At 34.6% G+C, this 19,189-nt stretch overlaps 1 protein-coding gene across 1 annotated transcript in view; it reads right to left on the bottom strand.

Moving 5' to 3' along the window:
* Nucleotides 1–3,248: 3,248 nt before the first annotated feature.
* Nucleotides 3,249–19,189, bottom strand: part of LOC142350696 (uncharacterized) — a 28,953-nt gene continuing 13,012 nt past the window's right edge. Inside the window, exons 6-8 of the mRNA XM_075402625.1 lie at nt 6,518–7,487; nt 4,534–4,804; nt 3,249–4,068 (exon numbers count right to left, since the gene is read on the bottom strand). Coding sequence (XP_075258740.1) covers nt 3,578–4,068; nt 4,534–4,804; nt 6,518–7,487 — 1,732 coding nt within the window. The 3' untranslated portion in view covers nt 3,249–3,577. The remainder of the gene's footprint in view (nt 4,069–4,533; nt 4,805–6,517; nt 7,488–19,189) is intronic.

Here is a 19,189-nt window from a genome sequence, read left to right on the forward strand (position 1 = left end):
CAGAGCTATTGACTACTTGGTAAGAGGAGAATCAGTTTTTAGGCTATCGATGAATTCTTTCAATCCTTTTGTTTCTGGCTGTTGACAAAGATCTTTCAATTTGCTGCAACCGTCTCAACCAATTATCATTTAGAGATATCTTTTGAAATGGTCGCGTTTTTGCGTTTTTGGCTTGCTGATTCTCACATTACTGGTTACTCTTTGAAAATAAAATGAGATCTTGCCATAACGAGTTGTTGTGGTTGTACGTCTGCATTTCCACTCCCGAACACCTCGTCAGCATCTTTTTCATCAATCAAATTATGTGGTCGTACCCCATTTTTTTGTTTTATAATAATAATTTTGGTAGACTGTTTTTGGAGGTGGTGCGCATTCCTTAGCCCCTGGCGTAGTCAAGCAGATCACCTGATTGCTTGGTCAATCGTTCGTTCATAAATACGGGTTTTTTGTTAATCGGGTTCGAATATTCGCTTAGCCATTTTTTTTCGTCCTAATACCCTATCTTTTTTCTAAAAGTGCGCAGATTTCACAATCACTGAGGGTGGGTTGTTTACATTTCCAAATTTTACTGAAAATGGCACGCTACCATATCCGATAATCTGACCTCAGAGGCAGATTCTGTATGATCACACAGTCTTTTGTGGAGTGAAGAACTTCTTCCAGTAAGGCTACTATCATTTCGTCTTTCTCCTGTAAATATGTGATCATCCATTAATGGTTTCTCTTTGAAACGCAAATGAGTTTTTGCCATAACAAGTTGTTGTGGTTGTACGCCTGCATTTCCACTCTTGGACACCTCGTCAGCATCTTTTTCATCAATCAATTTATGTGGTTGTACCCCATTTTTTAATTTATAATAACACTTGCGGTAGACTGTTTTTGGAGGTGGTGCGCATTCCTAAGTTCCTGGCGTATTCAAGCAGATCACCTGATTGCTTGATCAATCGTTCGTTCATAAATACGGGTTTTTTGTTAATCGGGTTCAAATATTCGCTAAGCCATTTTTTTTCGTCCTCATACCCTATCTTTTTTCCAAAAGTGCGCAGATTTCACAATCACTGCCGGTGGGTTGTTTACATTTCCAAATTTTACTGAAAATGGCACGCTACCATATCCGATAATCTGACCTCAGAGGCAGATTCTGTATGATCACACAGTCTTTTGTGGAGTGAAGAACTTCTTCCAGTAAGGCTACTATCATTTCGTCTTTCTCCTGTAAATATGTGATCATCCATTAATGGTTTCTCTTTGAAACGCAAATGAGTTTTTGCCATAACAAGTTGTTGTGGTTGTACGCCTGCATTTCCACTCTTGGACACCTCGTCAGCATCTTTTTCATCAATCAAATTATGTGGTTGTACCCCATTTTTTAATTTATAATAACACTTGCGGCAGACTGTTTTTGGAGGTGGTGCGCATTCCTAAGTTCCTGGCGTAGTCAAGCATATCACCTGATTGCTTGATCAATCGTTCGTTCTTAAATACGGGTTTTTTGTTAATCGGGTTCAAATTTTCGCTAAGCCATTTTTTTTCGTCCTCATACCCTATCTTTTTTCCAAAAGTGCGCAGATTTCACAATCACTGCCGGTGGGTTGTTTACATTTCCAAATTTTACTGAAAATGGCACGCTACCATATCCGATAATCTGACCTCAGAGGCAGATTCTGTATGACCACACAGTCTTTTGTGGAGTGATGAACTTCTTCCAGTAAGGCTACTATCTTTTCGTCTTTCTCCTTCAAATATGTGATAATCAGTTTCAATAAATCTGCCAAATCATCTTCAATATGTGATCTAAGTGTCTCAAGTTGTTCTTGCATTGCGTTCATTCTATTCTAAAGCACGTTTTTTTTTGCAGCGCAGTGAACCGATTGTTCTTTAGCTGTTAATTTCTGTTTTTTTTTATTGCATTATCGTCTCGGAAGTTCTGATAATCAAAATCATCTGAAGTGGGCATAACTTTTTCCTTAGTTTGTTTACAATGACAACGAAAACTCGGGTCATTCCACTCAACGTTCGCCCCTTCACCTTTACAAAACCGTAATTCCGTCGCCGGTCAGTAATTCAAATGATCCTACTTCGACATATATGGTTTCAAATATTTTCATAATTTTTTCCTTATCCGGGGAGCTTTAAGTCTTGAAATATAACTGAAATGGGTCTATACGGCTTGACGCATACATATTTTTGGTCTGTTTGGTCTAGCTCGTGAATTAATTCCGCATGTGGCGAATACCCGTGAGTCGGTTTGTTTGGTCAGGCCCATACCCATAGATCGGGCCGTTTGGTCTGCTCAATGCCCGTTTTAGTCTGTTGGGTCTGACCCACGCCTATTTTTTGGTGTGGCTGGGAAAAAAGTTTTTCAGTTTTTAACTTCATTGGATAAGTAATAAAACGAAATCTATAGCTATAGCTCCGATCAGCATCGAAACAAAATATTTGGACAATCAAAACCGAGATGTCCAGTCCATTACACTAACCAAACGACTGTATAAAGCTGTTGAGTCTTGACATGATTATTTTTTTGTAGGCAACAGCTGTAAAGCAACACTCAATTAGAATGACCAAATACTGCGATATTCTTGGATTTGACGATTTTTTGTTTAGCTGACTTTCGGGCCGAAAAAACTGAAAAGCGTAAACTTAAATTTTATAGTGATTCTGCATGTATGATTTGGTCTGGTCCACGGTCTGCCTTGGGTGTGTTCGCTCTAGCTCAGTGTTGACAGACTCGGCTCCATCTGGCCCAGAGTAAGCAAAATCTGTTTAGTCTGGCCCAGGGTTTTTCGTGGGGATCTTATGTCTGGCCCAGGGTCTGTCTGCTTGGTCTGGCCCCCGGGGTCTGGTTTGAGTCTGTTTGGTCTGGTCCAGGGAGTGGTCTTATCTTTGGTCTGTTCAATCAGGCCCAGGTGGCCAACGTCTGTTCGGTCTGACCTGTAATTGACGTTGGGCCTGTGCGGCCTGAACCCCGTTGTCCACGACCCAAGTCTGTCTGACCCATATCCGTTCAGGGTTGAGGACCTCATCTTGGGTAAAATTATCATTTTCTCACGGGATTGCAAATACTGGTAGTTTGTCCAAATGTCCTATGTTAACACTTGACGAGACACGGGAATTCAAATACGGGAAACTAGGAAAAATGGTTTTAATTTTTCACACATTTCAAAACTCTTTTTAAAACCAATGTGGCACACCAATAACGCAAAAATTCTGCTTACTTGTGAAAAATTTTATATGAAATGCAAAAATAGCTTTGTATAACAAATTAACTGTTTCTGTTGAATATTTATACAGAGCAACTTTATTTATGTAATGGTTCTTAGATTTTGTACACATAAAGACTTTGAAACAAAACTAACTAACTGCCTCGTATTTTACAATACAAATCATTTTCTTCAAACAGATTGTAGATTCTTCACGAATGCAGACTCAATATTTCTTACTCTCAACACCAATCATTAAATCATTATGTTTTCCTATTTCAGATCATGCCATGAAATGAGAATAAAGGCCATTCAGTAGTTCTTTCGTTTTTTCTGAGTTTAAATTTCACGCAAATGTTGTAATTTATAAATTTTTATACACGTCCGAATAGGGAAATTTTGATCAAATTGACAAGAAAGACAACAATTTCCAAGAATGTGAGCACGCTCCATCCGATCCATAGCCCGATGTTCCCGCCAAAGTCTGTGACCAACTGAGTTAAGGTGTATCTTGGTTCCTCTTCAATCTTCTCGAAGTTGAGGTTCTGGAAAAAGACCTCGACTCTCACAAAGTTTTTCCTGATCTCCTCCGTGAGTTCCTCAATTGTCGCGTTTTGATTGGATAAGACGCCCTCAAGGTACGATATGATTCGCTCAGAACTGACGTATTTCCTGAGCCGCTCGATCAAGTACGGAGTGTATTGGATGTTGGGCCAGATGGTAGTGGAGGCCTCTTTTGAGTAGAATTCGTCGTTGCATGCTGGACCACAGGGACATTCGAATTCACTATTTCGATATGCTTTGTTCACTGCCACTTGACACTCTCGAGTGTTCTTGTCCCAATAAGAGCATAGTGACACATTTCCTAAAATTAATTAAAACAGTACGAAAATTATAGGCAATTTTAGAACAGCGTCTTCTGTTGAAATTAGTAATAGCCGAAACAATCCACAGAGAAAAATATTTATAAGCTATAGTTTATTAAAATCCTTTATTGCAGGGGATGTACCTGAGTTTAGAAGCAAATGAAGTCGTGTCCAAAACTAGCCAATTATTATCTATGAGTGGAGCTGTGACTCACTGGAATCGATGCAGACATATCGTTGAAAAATGAATAAATAGCAATAGTTTCCTTTCCACTCATTAACCCACTTATTATTACTTATTTCATTTATTATCAATGGAAAAAAATATTGATTACTTTTTGTCATGCGATCCCTATAAACGGATATTCGCATTTACAAAAATAGGATCCACGCATTAATCTAAAAGCAGATGCGCCAGAAAATAGTAAACTTTTTTTTATACTGCTAACAGAGTTCTATCTCACCATAATAGTCGGTCACACAGTCACACTGATAGAACTTCTCAGCCTCAATGCAGTAATTTTCACACGCCCTCTGCACATATTTTGGCCACTGGCTTGTATATTCAGAGTCCAGAGCTACGAACTCAGGCCAGGTGGACAAACAGTCTCCATAAGGGTGTCCCCGACGATGGATGACCTCCTGTTTGACAGAGATGAAAGTTGCAAACCCAGCTGAAGTAATCCAGGAATCGGATTCGGGCAGAGGTGGCACGTAGGGTGCATTCACTAGAACCTAAATTAGTATTTCTCAAACAAACCAATAAATGCAGTTGATGCTCAGAATGTTGTTGATCTTGGAAGTTGGTATCAATCTATTGGCAGCTTTTCAGTTAACTAATGGTTTTTATTGATACACCTTGACCCAGGAACGAGATCAAATATAACGACAAAAAGTCAATTATTAACACTTCTTACATAAAATAACGACAATACAGACAAAATGACACCCTATTCTAGGGGTTTAAATTACACGGTCGAGTACCCTAATTAAAGTCGAGACTAATTCTTTTCATAAGTCCAGTCACATTCATTTCATGGGCGGAGTAAAAGTCTTTGCATAGGTATTTTGAGTCAAAGAGGGTCTTCTCATAGTTCTCTTAGGTCGAGCATGATCTTGTCATGGGCCGAACAAAAGTCTTTTCATAAGTCTGTTTTTTTTGTTTACCAAATTCGGAATGTTTATAATTTTTGTCTGCTTCTGAACATACAAAAGCAGCACCGGTGCAAGACTAAACAACATTGCACCAGATCAGTTCAACTTATTGGAAATGAGACTTAGTAGGAAATGAAAGTTAATTGGAAAAAAACTTCCCAAACACCTGAGAATTTATACGATTCTTATGATGAATCAGTTATCGGTTCTAGACTATATTGACACAATAGTTAATGGAATGGAACTAGGTAGTTTAATGTTAGTGGTCTTCTGCCCCATTAGATGCGATGAAAATGTGGTGTTATTCATTTTTCCCATTCAAATTTAAAAGTTGTCATTTTTAAAGCGATGCCAATTTATGATAGATTATGGGTTCTTCTAAATCGCAAAAAATGAAGGAGCATGCATGCTGACTACGTTTTAAGCAATAGTTGCCAATGAATTTTCACGAAAAAAATTTTTTTAACGTTTTATTGTCCAGCTAAATTCCAGGACACGCTTTATCGTTTAACCAAAGTCGAGGACGGTTGTTTTAGTTCCAGTCAAAGTCGAGTACATCACGCAAAGACCAGACACATTCTTTTCATGCTGAAAATCTGCCGAAGACAATATGCCAGAAATTGTCGATGAGGGGAAATTTACGGTTTTTTAATGATTCCAGGTCTAGACTAGGGTACTAATTGAAAGTTTTAACATAAAGCGAAACTGACAAATTTTACAAGAACCGACGAACAACGACGCCATATGCGTCGCTTTTGTCGCCATTTCTCATCACGTGATTGACCTATCTTACAGAATCAAAATACTTGCCATTATGGTTACGACATAGTCCTACTACTAATTTTCTTTCGATTGATAAACCTGACATAGTCCAGACTTTTTCATTTACTGTATTTATGTCAAAACTTCTCGTTTCATCATGACAAACGAAGATGCGCACAATGCTGTCGGGCAAGTTTTTTTATTTTCAAGTTCCATCTACGAAAGCAAGTCATAGAATGATGAACTCGAACTGAGCTCTGTATTCTGGCATCTTGCTTTTTCAATACCAGATAGAAATGAAATGGTAACCGAATTTTGTAATTCATATAAAACACTACTGCTCTTTTCAATTCCAGTTAAACGAAGCTTGATTCATCCTTCCAACATATGCAAGATCCTAGCATTCTTTCACTGGGGCAATCCATGGTGTGCTATTACTATTCTCGTTCAATAAATGCAACTGTGCATATCAGCGGAGCAACCTATTTAAGCAGCTGTAAATTTTTAATAATTGGAAAAGATATATCTTACATGAGCCCCGGATCCCTGACTTAGGACACCAATGTACTCTTCCTTGTCCAAAAACAGAGTCAGTTTAAGCCCGAACTCTTTGCCAGTTTTTGAGGTGTTCTTCAGATTTGCATACAATCCATTTGTCAGGTCTTCCTGGAAGACCGAATTAGCCACAAAGCAGTTCCCAAGTTGTGGATTAGAGTATCTTTTGAAGTGTTCTGGACCACAGTCACGACCATCAAACGTACATTGAGCAATGAAATCTTCGGCTTGCGTTGAAAAGAAACTCAATTCGTAGTCTGTGAAAAGTGCAAAAGGACGGAAATCTGAGTAGTCTAAGGCTTCGGAGAGATCATAGGCTTTTGGCCAATCATAAGCTGTCAGGTTTTGGTCATCAAAGTTGGCATAGGGGTCAAAACTTGAGTACCAGACATCATAATTATGATACGAGCCGTAGTAGTTCGAGAAATAGGTGTTTCCATAACTAGATCCACCGGTATCCGTTATCCAGGAAAAAGATCCGTCTGTGCCGACACCTGATGAATACGACGATGATGATGATGATGATGAATAAGATGAAGATGATGAATACGATGAAGATGATGATGAATAAGATGAAGAGGATGAATACGATGAAGACGATGATGAGTAAGATGAATACGATGAAGACGATGAAGATAAGGAAGGTGGTGAATAAGACGGAAGGGGTGAGCTTGTGGTTGCATTAATACCACTACTTCGTCGCTCCCTCTCCATCAAGGCTTCAAATTTATTTGGCAACTCTGGGAAAAGTGGTACATTGAATGATGTACCCCAACTTTCAACCCATCTCAATTGTGCGTTGGCTTCCCTTCTAGCCCTGGACGAGCCAGGTGTGACAGATTTGTATGTGATTTGGAACCCGATGTCTTGGACGCTGCCATCTGTGAAGAATCGGACAGTCATGTTTGGTCCAGTTGACTGAATTGCACTTCCCGGTACAGTGTATCTAAACGCCCAACAATCACAGTGCGATTCGATAAACAAATCAACAATAATTGACGAAAAAAGCTCTCGAGTTACCGGACTCAACATAACAAGCGTATAATGGTACCGAGTTCAGCCTGCGTTCAAAGATAGTAGATCCGACTGTCATCCACTTTAACAATCGTAATAAGCTACAAAAGTCAATTTTTGATACAGCAGTTTGAGATAAAGCAGCTAAAATTTTTTGGAATTTATACAACAATTCGGTACCGTTGGGCGCCTATAATGAAGGAAATGTCAGGTGATCTATCAGTCCCTTTTCTGCGGCAATCAGTTAAGAGCGACTTCCATTTTGCAATATTAACTTCTTTTTTAAGTGTTGTTTATCATCATATCACATCACAATAAAAAAACATAGCAGGACAAGTCCTGACGTACAATTCAAAGAATTTTCATTGACTAAACAAAAAACTAGACCTAGAAAGGACTCTGAATGGATTGGGAAAACCATTTAGAAAAAAATCCGGTCAAAAAAATCGAAAAAACAGAAAAAATCAAAGCGAAATTGCCGCATGTGAACAAAAAAACCACTAGCGAGAAAGCGAATTTTTGTTCAAACACCGTTTTCTCACTCTACTTTAAATTTAGAGCGAAAAAATTTCACGCCGCAAAACCACTCGCTTTTTCGCTCCACTTCCTGTTTCGGCGTGACCAAAATCACTACTCCAATTTGACTTCAAAAATCATGAAAATGTGTGAACAGATCTTAAAAAAAAAGACAGCGCCCCAATACAATTCAAATTCTTTGAATTGTAAAAAACGATTGATGTCCCAAAGCGATCAAGTTGGTCATTTCTTTAAAATATTCAAATCGGTCTTCCTCTAAAAGTAGCAGAATCGGTAACCCCTCCAGAATGATGCTAAACGGTCACCCGTAAGAAAACGGTCAAAAACAGGGTGGGGTGATATAAATATGCACCATCTACGCTGGTGGGGCATAATAAAAAGATCCACGCAAACATTCATGGTCGAAACTTACAAAAAGCGGTAAGAAGTGGGTATTACATAAAATTCCTGCCTAAAGAATCCCTCATTAATAGAACAACGTGCAAAAACTTCATACAAAAATCAGTCACAAATGATCATCTACCAATAACAAATTTTTTCAGAAGCCGTGCCTTTTTTGCAGCCATAATTAAAATCATCCAAAAACGTTTATAAAATATGTCGAAACCTTACAATACGAAACTCAACATCAAGGTTTGTAGGAACATGCGAGACATTCGCATACAGTTCACCTCAGTTCAACTCAATTACAGAGCATTTAGTATAAAACAAGGATGCTCGTTAATGTGCGTTCGCACATGATGTTCCGACCCGAGCTCATCTACACTCTTGACTCAATTGTCAACCAAATGAAGAGATAATAAAAATAGATGTTTGAGTTTAAAAAACGTTGAAAAACCTAACTACTTGTTGAATTACATAATGCCATGCCTCATTACAGCGCTGACAATATCTCTCATTGAGAAAACTACGAGAAAAAAAACAAACAACAAAAGAAGCCAAAACAAAAATTTCACGGCAAAAACTAAGTATCTAAATTTGAACGCACCTAGTAACAACGACAAAACGCAAACGTATAAAACATTAACTGCACAAATTTACTTTGTCCACACTATACAGCAGATGGCAAATTTTCATAATGAGACTAGGTAAAAAAAGTCGACAAAAGGAAACAATAAGGCGAAATTGAAAAACCAATCATCTTGTTTTTAAACCAAATAATTTCCAAAGTCTTAAAAATCATAGCTTTTAACGAAATAATTCTTAATAAATTGACTAACAAAATTCATGATGAAACCAACAGTACTTGTCGTTGGTTAGATTAAGCCATAGGAACGGACTACAGAAGCAGAAGATCTCAAAAAATTAAACAATTTGCGAAAACACAAATTATTGAAGCCATTAAAATAATAATCTACTATCCGAATACTATGTATTCTTCCTTCCATTTTTATTCATACTAATGCATCTAAAATTATAATGAAGGATTAAATAAGTGCATCTGGGCCAGATTTAAATATCATTGGGATCTGTTATTACGCGAATGTGCTAAAAGTAGAGAAAAAGAAACACAAGTACACCACTAAAACTTTTATTTAAACGCATATTGTCCACAAACAAAACATCAGTCATGACATGATATCACTGGACATTGTTTTTTGCGAATACAAGAAATTGAATGAGACCTCTCAGTGATGAGAATAAGCTACAAGTTGGCGAAAAAACAACAAAAACTGAAAAAATTAAAAAATCATTGAAAATGTATAATATCATGAACTTTGACACTATTCGCTATAAAATGACTGCCTCGGATAACATCAATCCTTGAATACTCAATTGCAATCGCTTGAGACAGGTCAGCATTTTATGTCTACCTGAAGATTAAAAAAATATGCAAAAAGCTCTTATTTAAAAAAAAAATGAGCGAGAAAATGTTACTGCCTTTAAAAAAAGAAGTATTCGGTAATGACTTTTCGATCATTCATTAGTTTTTTTGACAGCATGAGATGTTTTTTTCAATATGACTTCAAAATATTAATAAATTGAACAAATATGTTAAAACCTCGAAGTTTTTGAGTATACCGTTAGTATCAACGCCATTAAACTTAATTGTTTTTAGTGAAAGGCAATAAAAGCGCTCGCTGGGAGCATAAGAGTTATGCCTCGACTGGACGACGAAGATGTTTGTCATTGACAAGTCATTGATACGATAAGACATTACAATAGGCCATTAACTAAGAAAACAAGAACAAATACACGCAAAATCCAAAATCTCAGTAGAAAAGTGCGAGAAGAAAGTGTCAAAGCCATTTAAACCAGAAGCTTTTCTTTGAAAATTTCATCTATGATCTATTGAAAGTCTTTTCTAAGCCAATTGGAATTAATACTAATAGGATAAAAAATTTTTCCCAATGTCCTAAAAATTTATGATAACTCGCGCATCGATTTTATCAAACCAATAGTTAGAAGATAAAGCGCAAGGTACATTATTGTTGTTGAAGTAGGAAAGAAGGAGTTCCGGTAATTACTGAGACGTTCGTACAGTTCACGAAGATAAGTTTACAATTGGTTAAATTTAAAAAATTAAAAAAATTTTTTTTGAAGTATTAACACCCATTAATATCAATAGCTTTTAACAGAAGTCAACAAATAAGCTCAGTCGTGACTCGATAGAGGGACAAAGATGTTTGTCTTGCATAGGTAATCAATAAGATATTACAATAAGTCTTATGACTATGAAAACAAAAACAGATACAGGAAAAAAAAATCAGTAGAAAAGTGCGAGAAGGAAGTGTCGAAGCCAGTTGAAACATAAGTTTTTCTCTGAAAAATTTATCTATGATCCATTGAACGTGTTCCCTAAACCCACGGGAGCTATTCAAACTAGGATAAAGTGATAAAGTTTCAAAAGCCTTCAAAAATACGAAAATATCTAAAGATTTTAAAACTGGTTTTTGAAATCTTGTGGCATCGAAGACATAAAAGCATTAGTTAGAAGATGAATCCACTAAACAGAATAGTTTTGGTTGCAGTAGAAAAGAGGGGTATCATGTCAGTACTGAGGCCGACGTACAGTTTACAGAAATAAGTTTACGATCGGTTAATAATTAAAAAAATTTCGAAAAGTTATGTATAAAGTCTTAACAGCCGTTAACTGTCCAATCAAAGCACTGAATAGCTAATGCTCATTACAAAACTCATTTCACATTTAGTCAACAATTCTATGCCATAGGGTTCCAAAAGATCAGTAAAACCTCGAAAAGAAGATCAAAATTTTATTCAAAATTACAAAAGCTCAGAGTCGAAGCCATAAAAAATGTGGGATTCCTTGAAAACGTGTTTTTTTTTGTTCATTAGGCATCATTTTACGGTAAATCAAGTTTATCATTAGCCAAACATTGATAAGAAAAGTGACCAGTCTCTAGGTGACCTAAAAAATATGAAGTTTTCTAAAAACAAAAACAGCTCTCAAATGGAGTTCGACTTTTTTTATAGTAAACTTCCCTATGAGACAAGAACTAGTCTTTTTGTCACCTTTCGTGTAATAGGAAAACGGGAATGATTCCTTTTTTGGCGTGAAATGTAATTTTGAATAAAAAATTTTTTAAGAAAAGATTATTTGAAGAACAATTACACTAAACGTGAACGAAATCATACCAAATATCACGTGTTCACACTAAACTTCAATCCTCGATAACTCCTCGAAAAATACGAAATTCAAAAAAATCTTTTTAATTTCAAATTTTAGGCCGGACGAGCTTTTTAATGATACCACTCATTTTTCTCTACGATGAATATATCGATCGGCCAAAATTGATTGAACAAAAAAAACCCATTTGAGTATATAGTTCCTTCCCCCACAAATGGGGTCGGAACAATTAGCAAAGATGTGACAAGATATGCCAGATCCACCCCCAATTGACCCAAAACAAGTATCGCAAAATCACCAAATTCTGTTCCTACAAAAAAATTACAAAAATTACCATGAACTAAAATGCTTTAAAAGGAAAACATGTAAATAATGCTTCGACCAGCTTCCACTGAATTGTTTTAAAATTTAAAAGAAAATTTAGTACCTGCCGACAGTTTAAATTAAAGATTAAACAATTGACAAATTTACTGATCATACCCACCCAGACAAACTTCATCTAAACAATCCAAACAAAAATGATCAAATCAGAGTTCAGATTGTTTTCCATTTTTGGCCGTTATTATCGTCTTTCTGGCAGATTCGTTGGTTCAATCAGTCATCGATTAAGATCAAACTCAGGTCATTGTTCAAAGTTAGTGGTCTTCCGATTTAAGGAAGTTTAAAATGCTAATCGATTGCTGATTGATTCATATGGCATTTAAGATTCCATGAAATAAGTCCAAATTTATGCAATGGTGAGAAAAAGATGCGATTTGACAAAAACTTTAGAAAAACATTTTATAGCCGCGGAGCGATAGCGGCTATTATTGGGGACATCGTGGTTTTTTTTTACAATTCAAAGAATTTGAATCTTATTAGGGCGCTGTCTTTTTACGACTCGAAGAGGAGTATTGGTTTTCTTAAGGTTTTTACGACTCGAAGAGGAGTATTGGTTTTCTTAAGGTTTTTTTTACGACTCGAAGAGGAGTATTGGTTTTCTTAAGGTTTTTTTTTTTTTACCGGAAGTACTATTCGTTCAGACGATGTTTTGACCTAAAAGCGAAAGCGAGTAAAATTGCAGTGTGAACTAATTTTTTCTGAGCGAGAGAAGTTTTTTGATCATGCGCTGCGTTTAGTGAATGACTTTTTGACCTTGAAAAGTAGTTTTTGACTGAATGGCACATATAGATAACCGTTTTTAGCCGTTTTTTCGTCTAAGTGGCCTAGTTTTTTTGCTTGTAATTTGGTTTTTTGTAGAAACAATTTTTAATCGATGCTATGTTGAAATGTAAACCTCGGAAATTGATAGCACAGTATTTTGCATAGCCTGAAATTGCGTTTCAAATGCGAAATTGGCACATATTTCCTGATTTTGTAGTTAATTTTTGGCTTTTTTTTCTATTAATTTCTTCCTTTTTGGATCTTCTAGCTGTTTTTTGTCAAAAATCAGTTAATATGACAACTGCCCTTTGAGAATTCATATACTCAATGCCTCTTTCTACCTCGATGTAATTTTGTTTCATAAAATTGTACATCTGCTAATCCGATTTTCGTAGTTTTTTTGCCAAATTTTTTCAGTATTTTGTTTGTATTTTGCTTTTAATTACTAGAAATAGTATTTTGGGGAACATTAGGGACTTCAATTTTGTTTCAATAAAAATTCAATCATTTTTTGGTGTTAAGTTTTTGAAAAAACAGATAAATTTTTTTCATAAATGCTGTCTTAAATATTTTTTGACCACTTTTTTGCAAAATGTTTCATTGTTTCGTATGTCTGAATTCTGCTTTTTCTTGTTTTATTCTGTTCAGAAAGTTGGATTTTTGTCTCGAATGACTCGTTGTCTTTTCTATGTCTCGAATGCTGATCAATAAAGTTTACTCGTTTTTCTTGATTTTTTTAATTTGGTTTGCAATTGATTTAAATCAAAATAAGGCAGTACTGGGAGTCTGCTAGAAAGTCTTTTCCAACATTTCTATTGTTTACTATTCATTGCAATTTTCTTCCGGGCTTCGTATTGTTTTTGGACAATTTTTTTGCCTTTGAATATTATTCTGTTGCTTTTGTTTCTCTGTGATTAATTTAATTTTTGGATTAGTTTGAAATCATGTTGTCTAGCATATATACAACAAGGAAGAATCATGTATTATTTTTTGTCCTAATTGCCTTGATTAGAAATCTAATTGTAGTGGTTCTCTGATTCTTAAGTTTGAGCACTCTTTTTAATAATTTTCACTTTCCTGTCTTTTTTGAAAAGTTTTTATCTGTCGTTTGCTTTCGCGATGTTTTTGAGATTAGAATCATTATTTATCTAAGGGCAATTGATGGCCCTGTCAGCTATGTCAGGCTATCAGTTTTTTTGATCATCCTAAAAATTTCAGATTTTTTTAACGTTACCAAACGTTTTCAATAATAATATTTTGCTGCATTTTCTTTCTCTTGGCGACAGTGGTTTGAATTTCAGCGATTTTTAGATCATACCCGGAGAGGTAATGAGCTAATGGTTTAATACAAAAGGTAATGGCTTCAACTTTTTGTGAAGTTTTGGTGCTTCGAGTCGCTTCCGGAATTCTTCCGGCTATGTTATTAAGGTTTTTTTTTTACCGGAAGTACTATTCGTTCAGACGCTGTTTTGACCTAAAAGCGAAAGTGAGAAAAATTGCCGTGTGAACTAAATTTTTCTGAGCGAGAGAAGTTTTTTGATCATGCGCTGCTTTTAGTGATGACTTTTTGACTTTGAAAAGTAGTTTTTGACTGAATGGCACATATAGATAACCGTTTTTAGCCGTTTTTTCGTCTAAGTGGCCCATTTCTTTTGCTTGTAATTTGGTTTTTTGTAGAAATGATTTTTATTCGATGCTATGTTGAAATGTAAACCTTGGAAATTAATAGCACAGTGTTTTGCAGAGCCTGAAAACGCGTTTCAAGTTCAAAATTGGCATAAATTTCTTGATTTTTTAATTAATTTTTGGCTTTTTTCCTATTATTTTCTTCATTTTTGGATCTTTTAGCCGTTTTTTTGTCAAAAATCAGTCAATATGACAACTTCCCGTTGACAATTCATATACTCGATGCCTCTTTTTACCTCGATGTATTTTTGTTTTATAAAATTGTACATTTGCTAATCCGATTTCATTCACTCCGGAAGTACTATTCGCGTCTGAACGAATAGTACTTCCGGTAGTTTTTTTTCCTATTTTTCTCAGTTTTTTGTCTGCATTTTGGTTTTAATTACTAGAAATATTCTTTTTGTGCAACATGAGGGGCTTTAATTTCGTTTCAATAAAAACGTCAATAATTTTTTAGCGTTAATTTTTTGAAAATTAGTTAAATTTTTTTTGTAAATGCAGTCCTAAAAATTTTTTGACCTTTTATTGCAAAATGTTTCAATGTTTCGTATGTTTGATTTCTGCTTTTTGATCTGTTCAGGAGGATAGATTTTTGTCTCGGATGTATCGTTGTGTTTTCTATGTCTCGAATGCTGAAAAATGAAATGGTGTTAGTTTTTCTTGTTTTTTTAAATTTGATTTTTAAATTTTCATAACTTTTAAACTTTGATTTGAACTTTCAAAAATCAAGAATTAGTCTTTGTTACGGTGTTCCTTACATTGTATCCATATTGTTCACATTCTAGCTTGTGTCATTCTATCTCTGTCCTGGCACTTACATTTATACTGGTTTTATTGATTTTTTCAGTTATTAACAAATTGAATGATTTCGCTTTTTCTTAGATTTTCGTCATTTCTTTGGGTTGCAATTGATTTCGTTCAACATAAGGCAGTACTAAGAGTTTACTAGAAAGCCTTTTCCAGAATTGCTACTTATTACTTTTTATTGTATTTTTTCCGACCTTGGTATTGTTCTTAAACATTTTTTTGCCTTCAAACATTATTCGGTTGCTTTTCTATGATTATTTTAATTTTTGAATTAGTTTGAAATCATGTTGTCTAGCATATATACAAGAAGAAAAAAGTATATGTTGTTTTTGTCTTAATTTCACTGATGAGAAATCTTACTGTAGTAGTTTTCTGATTCTTAACTTTGAGCATTATTTTTTGAAAAATTTAATTTGGTTTCTAAGTTATTATTATCTGCCGTTTGCTTTAGCGATCTTTTTGAGATTAGAATCATGAAATATTTGAGGGAAGTTGATAGTACTGTCAGCTTTTTGAGACTATCAGTGTTTTGACTATCCTATTTATTTTGCACTTATCCTTACCAAACGTTTTCATTAATAAATATTTTTGGGGCATTTTGTTTCTCTTGGTGACAGTGGTTTAAATTTCACCAATTTTTAGATCAGACCGGGGGGGGGGGGGTTAATGAGTTTATGGTTTATTAAAAAAGGTAATGGTTTCAGCTGCAATTAGGGTTTTTGTCAAGTTTTTACGCTTCGAGTCGCTTCCGGAATTCTTCCGGCTATGTTCTTAAGGTTTTTTTTTTTACCGGAAATACTATTCGTTCAGACGCTGTTTTGACCTAAAAGCGAAAGTGAGTAAAATTGCCGTGTGAACTAATTTTTTCTGAGCGAGAGAAGTTTTTTGATCATGCGCAGCGTTTAGTGAATGACTTTTTGACTTTAAAAGGTAGTTTTTGACTGAATGGCACATATAGATAACCGTTTTTAGCCGTCTAAGTGGCCCAGTTTTTTTGCCTGTAATTTGGTTTTTTGCAAAAATAAATTTTATTCGATGCTATATTGAAATGTCAACATCAGAAATTGATGCCACAGTGCTTTGCAGAGCCCGAAAATGCGTTTCAAGTTCAAAATTGGAAAATATTTTTTGATTTTTTTGTTAGTTTTTGGCTTTTTTTCTATTAATTTCTTTATTTTTGGATCTTTTAACCGTCTTTTTGTCAAAAATCAGTTAATGTGGCAACTTCCTTTTGACAATTCATATACTCAACGCCTCTTTCTACCTCGATATAATTTTGTTTTTATAAAGTTGTACATATGCTAATCCGATTTTGGTAGTTTTTTCCCGATTTTTGTCCGTTTTTTGTTTGTTTTGGTTTTAATCACTACAAATAGTCTTTTTGTGCAACATGAGGGACTTGAATTTCGTTTCAATACAATTTCAATCATTTTTTGGCGTTAAGTTTTTGAAAAACACTTTTTCGTAAATGCAGTATTAAAAGTTTTTTGACCTTTTTTTTGCTAAATTTTTCAATGTTTTGTATGTTTGCATTCTGCTTTTTCCTATTTTTTGTTCTCTTCAGGAGAATAGATCTTTGTATCGGATGACTCGTTATCTTTTCTAACTCTCCAATAATGAACAATGAAATGTATTCGTTTTTCTTGATTTTTTAAATTTTATTTTCTACTTTCAAAAATCAGGAATGTCTTAATTACAGTGTTCCTTACATTGTGTCAATATTCTTCACATTCTAGTTAGTATCATTACAGCTTTGTCTTGACACCTACATTTTTGTCGGTATAATGATTTTTTCGGTTGTTAAAAAAATTGATTCATTTCAGCTTTTTCTTTGATTTTCGTAATTTCTTTGTTTTGCAATTGTTTTCATTCAACATAAGGCAGTACTGAGAGTTTGCTAGCAATCCTTTTTCAAAATTTCCACTTCTAACTATTTACTGCAACTTTCTTCCGGCCTTGGTTTTATTTCAAACGATTTTTTTGCCTTTGAATATTCTGCTGCTCATGTCTTTATGATCAATTTAATTTTTCATTTAATATGAAATCATGTTGTCTAGCATATGTACAACAAAAATATGTGTTGTTTTTTGTCTTAAGTGCAGTTATTAGAAATCTAATTGTAGTGGTTTTCTGGTGCTTAAATTTGAGCATTCTTTTTGAAAAATTTATTGTAGTTTCTTGATTATCTGCCGTTTGCTTTCGCGATCTTTTTGAGATTAGTATGATGAACTATTTGAGGGCAATTGATAGCCTTGATAGTTCGTTTTCTCAGTTTAGCAATTATTTGACCATTTTGAATATTTCGGAGTTTTTCGACGTTACCAAACGTTTTCAATAATATAAAATTTTGCTGCATCTTGTTTCTCTTGGTGACAGTGGTTTAAGTTTCACCAATTTATAGAACAGACCTGGGGAGGTAATGAGTTAAAGGTTTAATACAAAAGGTAATGGCTTCCGCTGCAATTAAGGTTTTTGTTTGTGAAGTTTCGACGCTTCGAGTCGCTTCCGGAATTCTTCCGGCTATGTTTTTTTTTACCGGAAGTACTATTCGTTCAGACGATGTTTTGACCTAAAAGCGAAAGCGAGTAAAATTGCAGTGTGAACTAATTTTTTCTGAGCGAGAGAAGTTTTTTGATCATGCGCTGCGTTTAGTGAATAACTTTTTGACATTGAAAAGTAGTTTTTGACTGAATGGCACATACAGATAACCGTTTTTAGCCGTTTTTTCGTCTAAGTGGCCTAGTTTTTTTGCTTGTAATTTGGTTTTTTGTTGAAACAATTTTTAATCGATGCTATGTTGAAGTGTAAACCCCGGAAATTGATAGCACAGTATTTTGCATAGCCTGAAATTGCGTTTCAAATGCGAAATTGGCACATATTTCTTGATTTTTTAGTTAATTTTTAGCTTTTTTTCTATTAATTTCTTCATTTTTGGATCTTTTAGCTGTTTTTTGTCAAAAATCAGTTAATATGGCAACTTCCCTTTGATAATTCATATACTCAATGCCTCTTTCTACCTCGATGTAATTTTGTTTCATAAAATTGTATATTTGCTGATCCGATTTTCGTAGTTTTTTGCCAATTTTTTTCAGTTTTTTGTTTGTATTTTGCTTTTCATTACTAGAAATAGTACTTGGAACATGAAGGACTTTAATTTTGGTTTCAATAAAAAATCAATCATTTTTTGGTGTTAAGTTTTTGAAAAAACAGTTAAATTTTTTTCATAAATGCAGTCTTAATTATTTTTTGACCACTTTTTTGCAAAATGTTTCATTGTTTCGTATGTCTGAATTCTGCTTTTTCTTGTTTTATTTGGTTCAGCAGGTTGGATTTTTTGTCTCGAATGACTCGTTGTCTTTTCTATGTCTCGAATGCTGATCAATGAAATGTACTCGTTTTTCTTGATTTTTTTAAATTTGATTTTTAACTTTCAAAAATCAAGAGTTGGTCTTTTTTTTACGGTGTTCCTAACATTGTGTCCATATTCCTCACATTCTCAATTGTATCATTCTAGTATTGTCCTGGCACCTACTTTTATATTCGTTATATTGATTTTGTCAGTTAAAAAATTGAACGATTTCAGCTTTTTCTTAGATCTTGGTTTCTTCGGTTTGCAATTGATTTAATTCAAAATAAGGCAGTACTGGGAGTTTGCTAGAAAGTCTTTTCCAAAATTTCTAGCTATTACTATTCATTGCAATTTTCTTCCGGGCTTGGTATTGTTTTTAGACGATTTTTTGCCTTTGAATAATATTCTGTTGCGTTTGTTCTTCTATGATTAATTTAATTTTTGAATTTATATGAAATCATGTTGTCTAGCATATATACAACAAGGAAGATTCATGTATTATTTTTGTCTTTATTGCCGTGAT

The sequence above is a fragment of the Convolutriloba macropyga genome, chromosome 1, assembly GCF_964194025.1.
Source record: "Convolutriloba macropyga chromosome 1, txConMacr16.3, whole genome shotgun sequence".
NCBI lineage: Eukaryota > Metazoa > Xenacoelomorpha > Acoela > Convolutidae > Convolutriloba > Convolutriloba macropyga.